The sequence below is a fragment of the Sinocyclocheilus anshuiensis genome, unplaced genomic scaffold, assembly GCF_001515605.1.
Source record: "Sinocyclocheilus anshuiensis isolate Anshui unplaced genomic scaffold, SAMN03320099.WGS_v1.1 scaffold202, whole genome shotgun sequence".
In the NCBI taxonomy this organism is placed as follows: Eukaryota; Metazoa; Chordata; class Actinopteri; order Cypriniformes; family Cyprinidae; genus Sinocyclocheilus; species Sinocyclocheilus anshuiensis.
The window spans coordinates 857173-863721 of NW_015542342.1; the positions used below are offsets into that span (position 1 = coordinate 857173).

The 6549-nt window shown below is 38.2% G+C and overlaps 1 protein-coding gene across 2 annotated transcripts in view; it reads right to left on the reverse strand.

Moving 5' to 3' along the window:
* LOC107691233 (probable helicase with zinc finger domain) overlaps positions 1-6549 on the reverse strand; it is a 71730-nt gene that overhangs the window by 2127 nt on the left and 63054 nt on the right. For both annotated transcript variants that reach the window (XM_016489741.1, XM_016489742.1), the window contains 3 exons: positions 5409-5643; positions 3905-4415; positions 1647-1863 (listed from right to left, as the gene is read on the reverse strand). In XM_016489741.1, coding sequence (XP_016345227.1) covers positions 1647-1863; positions 3905-4415; positions 5409-5643 — 963 coding nt within the window. The remainder of the gene's footprint in view (positions 1-1646; positions 1864-3904; positions 4416-5408; positions 5644-6549) is intronic.

Genomic DNA, 6549 nt, shown 5'->3' on the forward strand with positions numbered 1-6549 from the left:
TATTAAAGAATAGCAGAGTCCACACCACAACTATAACGATAAAGGCACAGAGAAACGATATCATTGGAAACACTTCCAGAACGATTTTTCTCCAGCTGATGAACGATACAAACATTGACAGCCAATCAGAATCCATCCTGCTATAACAGACAGATGCACGTGCGCTTAGAATAAACAGACGATATCGTTCGCTGGTGTGGACGCTAATATTGTTATCTACAATGATCGAAAAAAGATTTAAAATACTGCAAGAAAAAGAATCACAATATATTGATACATATATTGTAAGATTAAATCAGCAAATTACAGCAGTGTTGCTTTTGTATTAGTTATATAGCCTTTATTTACATTTTTAGTAGTAGTAGCATTTTTAGAAGTAGCTTTTAATATTTTCAGCTTTTAGTGATTAAAAATAGCTTTGCAATACTTCATAAAAAGAATCACAATATATTATATTAAATATATATTACATGCATATGACATATGATTACATCAGCAAAACAGTATTATTATAGCATTGTTAAATATAGTATTACAGTATTTATTTTTGTTTTTAGAACTAGCTTTTGTTTTAATATTTTAAGATTTCAGTTTAAGTTGTAGTTATGGAAAATAGCTTTGCAATACTGCCAAAAAAAAAAAAAAAAAAAGATTTGCTATATATTCCTAAATATGATTTCATTAGCAAAACCAGTATTATTTTTGCATAATTTATATAGTATTATAGTATTTATTTATATAAGTAGCTTTTATTTTTTAGGTTTTCGTTTTAATTTTAGTTTTAGTGATTAAAAATAGCTTTGCAATACTGCAAGAAGAAGAATCAGAATATATTAAGACATAGCAAAACCAGTGTTATTTTATTTTGTTTACATACGTGACCCTGGACCACAAAACCAGTCATAAGGGTTCATTTTTTGAAATTGAGATTTATACATGAACTAAAAGAAAAATAAATACGTTTGTTAGGATCGGACAATATTTGGCCGAGATACAACTATTTGAAAATCTGGAATCTGAGGGTGCAAAAAAATCTAAATATTGAGATCTTTAAACATCTTTAAAGTTGTCCAAATGAAGTTCTTAGCAATGCATATTACGAATCAAAAATTAAGTTTGGATATATCTACGGTAGGACATTTACAAAATATCTTCATGGAGCATGATCTTTACTTAATATCCTAATGATTTTTGGCATAAAAGAAAAATCGATCATTTTGACCCATACAATGTATTTTTTGCTATTGCTACAAATATACTATGATTAATTATTCACATTTCCCCATGAGCTGATTCGCTACAAGGGTCACATATCAGTTTTAGTCTTTTTGGTACTTCAACTTAAACTTTTATTCAGTTAGTTGCCAAGCCAATATTCCTAAGTATTTGAGCTATATTTATATGAAATTTCATTTCTGCTTTATTTCAATCGAAAACGTTTTTTTAATAGTTTTAGTAAACAATAACAACACTGAGCACAACAATAATTTTGACTCATTGATAGATGATTCAAATAGAATAATTGGATGATGTCAATATCCTAAATAAAAATCCAGTATTATTGATTAAACGAATAAGTGCACTTATATATCACGACAACAATCACCAAAATCTATCCTACGCATGCAAAGGTCAGTGAAACGCACCTAAAACCTCCCTGTGAGGGACGAGGTGGCTCGCTCCGTTACATGGAATGTTGTGGAGAGGAGCGGGGCTCGGGTCGGGGGTCCATAGGTCTGCTGAGGGGTATCCGTAGGAGGGCATGTGGTGGTCCTGAGGATCCAGGCTGTCCGGATACGGCTGGGGGGAGCTGGGGGAGATCCTCCTCTGGTACAGAGGCCTCCCGGGGCCCCGTGGTTCATACTGAGAGACAGAAAATGAGTGTGGGAATAGGGAGAAACTAATGCAATCAAAGAGATACTCATTTGGATACATGTGTGTCCAACCCTCTGATTGAAACATCCTAAACAGTGGGAGCTCAATTGAATGCCAGAGATATGTAGATTTAATATTTAATGATTTAATATTTGTTGTCCTTTTTCAGCCTATTTTTATATGCCAAATCACTAAGGAAGCAGCTGAAGTCCAAATAAGAGAACCAAGAATACAAAAGAGTAACTATTTCCATTTTAAAGCAATATTCTAGACTTTTTTTCTACATAATGTCTGTATGCTGTCATAACCACAGACAATTTCAACACGTGTCCTGTACAGTGTATAAATGCACAGAAAATATGTTTTAAGTACATTTGTGACCATGGACCACAAAACCAGTCTTAAGTGTCAATTTTTTGAAATTGAGATTTATACGTCATCTGAAAGCTGAATAAATAAGCTTTCCATTGATGTATGGTTTTGTTAGGATCGGACAATATTTGGCCGAGATACAACTATTTGAAAATCTGGAATCTGAGGGTGCAAAAAAATCTAAATATTGATAAAATCGCCTTTAAAGTTGTCCAAATTAAGTTCTTAGCAATGCATATTACCAATCAAAAATTAAGTTTTGATATATTTACAGTAGGAAATTTACAAAATATCTTCATGGAACATGATCTTTACTTAATATCCTAATGATTTTTGGCATAAAAGAAAAATCAATCATTTTGACCCATACAATGTTTTTTTGGCTATTGCTACAAATATACCCCAGCGACTTGAGTTTTGTGCACATTTATATTTGAAGGCTCGATGGCAAGTGCGTGAGCTTTTAAAATACCAATGTTAATAATGTTTAAAATGAGCAAATCACGAATAACGCTTATAAAACACACGAGCATCACAGAGTTACAGTACAATCAGCTCCTCCAGTAAAGTTTGATAAGATTTCAGTGTCTTAAAACTATTTACATGCCGCAAACTCCTACCTTGGTTAGTACATAATCAGAAGTTTATCCACCTACATTGTAGAATGATTCACCAAAAATGTGAGCTTTTAAAACCTTCTACTTCTCTTGCCCTATAGACTTCCATTGAACGTACAGTACTGTAAACAGTTTCCCATTTGCTCTTACAAACTGAGACAATTAACAATTATTCTCTGTGGTAATAGAGTGCTGCAATGATGATGTATTCTTTTAGGCCAACCCTGAATTTCGCATCACACTGGTTCCCTCGACAAAAAACCCTATAGGATTTTCCCATTGGCTTTTGGATTATTGCAGAAAATAAGCTCTGTGACCAACAAAAGTTTACAATTCTTCAACGTTTTGTTCATGAAAATCATCTTCACAATGAACACGAGTTTTGAGTCTAAATATGCCAGAAGTAAAAGTGAAAGTTAGCATCACCACAAACTTCAGCGTCACCACAATTAAGCCTCGAAACGATTCCAATCATTACTTAAAATCTCATTTGAAGTTTGAACGTTTGAGTCGATTATAAACACAACGAGGCTGCGAAAGCGGACTAGTGAGTAGATGAGTTTCTGCGTGACGACGTTTAATGTCTGAACAAACCTCTGTAGTCCCATTTAGCCATTTGTTAGGAACCGCCTTTTTCAAGACGAGAAAAAACTCAAGCAGGCTATTACTGATCCATTTTATATTGTAGAATAAACCATGAAAATATCTTGAGCTTATTTTGACCACAGAACTTTAACCCAAAACCCATTCAGAAAACCCATTGAGTTCAGCAACCAAAGTGCTAAAATAACAAATTTCTAAATGTTATTATTCCTTCATGGATTACTCCTTTACAACAAACTCAATCACCCCTTTGACAGCAGTTACAGCAACAAGTGACAGTAATTTGTTGATTTTCAATGAGAATTGTTCATTTGTGGCAAAATTAGCATCAGAGACTGTTAACGAGAGTTCAACTTCATGCAATTATGTACGGACTACCAATGGGAGCAGACAGTGAAACATTGAAGACAATTTAACAGACTGAAGACAGCCCTCACCTCTTCTACGCTGTGCAGGGAGCTCTGCGGGGCCTGGAGCTGCTGTTTCTGCTGCTGGTGCTGCAGCTGCGTGAGGGGGCCCTGCTCTTGTCTGTGCGCCATGGCCTGCAGGCCAAAAGGCATGCCGTGGCCCAGCACGTGGCTCTGGGGTAGGCCAGGGTGGGGCCAGTGGGCCTCCTGGAGGAGGTATTTGACCGGAAGAGGTCCCGCTGTGTGCTCGGGCGGCAGGGAGAAGGAGGCCTGATTGAAGGCCTGGTGCTGCTGGAAGGGCTGGCCCCCCATGGGCAGCTCTCGGCTGGTGTCGGGGAAGGAGGGCGGACCTGGAACTGGGAAGGGATTGGGGGCGGAGATGTGGTTTGAGTTGGAGGAAGAGGGAGATGGCAGGTCTCCGGGGCTTCGGGGCTGGACTTGACGGTACTGAAGGAGGCGAGACTGAGGAGGGGGCATGTCGGCCGGCTCCCGCTGCTCATACTGGTCTTGAGGGAGCATTTCACGCAACAGACCGGGATATCTGGAGAGAGAGAGATAGAGAGAGATTGAGCGAGAGAAACAGGAAGACTAGGATATGGTCGGAATGGAATTCTAGCTTACTACATACTGCACTGTATATAGTGTATACTCTGCCTGATATATTTTCATAAACATCATAGAAAAATGGTGAAACGGTATGAAACAAACTGCAATCAACAATAAACACACTGCATTGTGACTCGACTTGTCAAGTTTGAAAATCACGCAAAATTTTGCTTTCCGATAAAGTTTGCATTCGCTCGCAAAACTTTTGCATTCTCCTGAAAAACTTTTGCATTAACTCACGAAACGTTCGCGTTCTCCCGAGAAACCTTGCATTCGCTCGCAAAACTCTTGCATTCTCCTGAAAAACTTTTGCATTAACTCACGAAACGTTCTCCCGAGAAACCTTGCATTCGCTCGCAAAACTTTTGCATTCTCCTGAAAAACTTTTGCATTAACTCGCGAAACGTTCGCGTTCTCCCGAGAAACCTTGCATTAACTCGCAAAACTCTTGCATACCCCCAAAAAACTTTGGCATTCATTTGCAAAACTGTTGTTTTCGCTCACAAACCTTTTGCACTCTTCCAAGAAACTTTTGCGTTCGCTTATAAACTTTTGCTTTCTCCCAAGAAACCTTGAGTTTTCACGGAAAACCTTTGCATTCATTTGCAAAACTGTTGTTTTCACTCACAAACCTTTTGCGCTCTCCCAAGAAACTTCTGGATTCGCTTACAAACTTTTGCTTTCTCCCAAGAAACCCTGTTTTGCAAGCGAATGTAAAGTTTCTTGGGGGAACAAATTGTTTGCGCTAGAAAGCAAAAGCAATGAATTCAATTTTTCCTCTCATCACATATTCTGTTGAATCATGACCTTTTAGAATGAAAACGCATGAAAACGCATACATGAAATATGAAATTTTCAGACTACTGAACTCTAGCATCGTCAGACTTGCAAAATAATATAAAGCCAGCAGGACAAAGAGTCTTCAAACCTGGGCATGGCAGGTCTGGGCTCCTCCTCTGCTGCAGGGCCCAGGCCCCAGCCGGCTCTGAGGAGCTGCTGAGGGAGTCGCAGACCCGGCTGGCCGAGATGAGCCAACTGCTGCGCCAGGGGGAAGGGGGCCACACCGGCCTGCAGGAAGGGAGACTGTTCACCCCACTGACCCACACGAGCCGCCTGCTGCTGCTGCTGGCCCAGAGCATCCAGCCCTGAGGAAGCCTGGCCATCTGTGAAAACACAACAGAGAAAGCCCCGTGACATGCTGGGAAAACACAAAAGGTCTGTTCATCAAACCCTACCATGACTACTTCAGCAGACGGACGCATTCAAATTCTCCTGAAGGAGGCTGACCAGGTATTCTGATGACCTTAATTGTTAAGACACCATAACCAAAAAAAAACTACAACTAATATTTAAGGTAACACTTCCTTTTACAGTGCCCTTGTTACATGTACTTACTATACCAATAACAGAAAATTATGCATAATTACAAGCAACTAACCCTGAACCAAGCCATAATCCTAACCATAAACCTATATTAAGAACATGTTGTTAATTAACTCTTTCCCTGCCATTGACGAGTTATCTCGTCTTTTACAAGAAAACGCTTCCCCGCCAAAGACGAGTTTTTACGGCTTTTCGTGTTTTCACTGTTATACACTCGAAATATAATCTTCTGAACAAGTACAAAACCTCCCGAACAAAAACACACATGAACAGGACGGAGAAACTAGCGATCTCTTATGTAAACAGATGCATATGAAAAATAATGCGATCATCAGCAACAGACAGCATATAAATGAAAACTGCATAATGTTACAGAGTAAAATGTTGATCCAGGAAGTGGTATACTGTATGTCTGTGCAAGCTTTGGAGGTATTGATGGAAGCGATTTAGTGGATTTATGCTTTGATAATCGTACTGAATATTATCCATATATGTAGTTTTTGATAAAAATTATTTTCTCACCTTTTTGCTCAAAATTATGCATTTTTAATGAAACCTACCTATATTCAAGTGTTGATAAAAAAGGAATGCTTTAAGATAGAATAAAACAACTTTTTTGTTTAAAAGTAGAGGCTCTGATCTTTATTTTGGTGTATTGCATATTCAAATATTCATACAGCAAAATA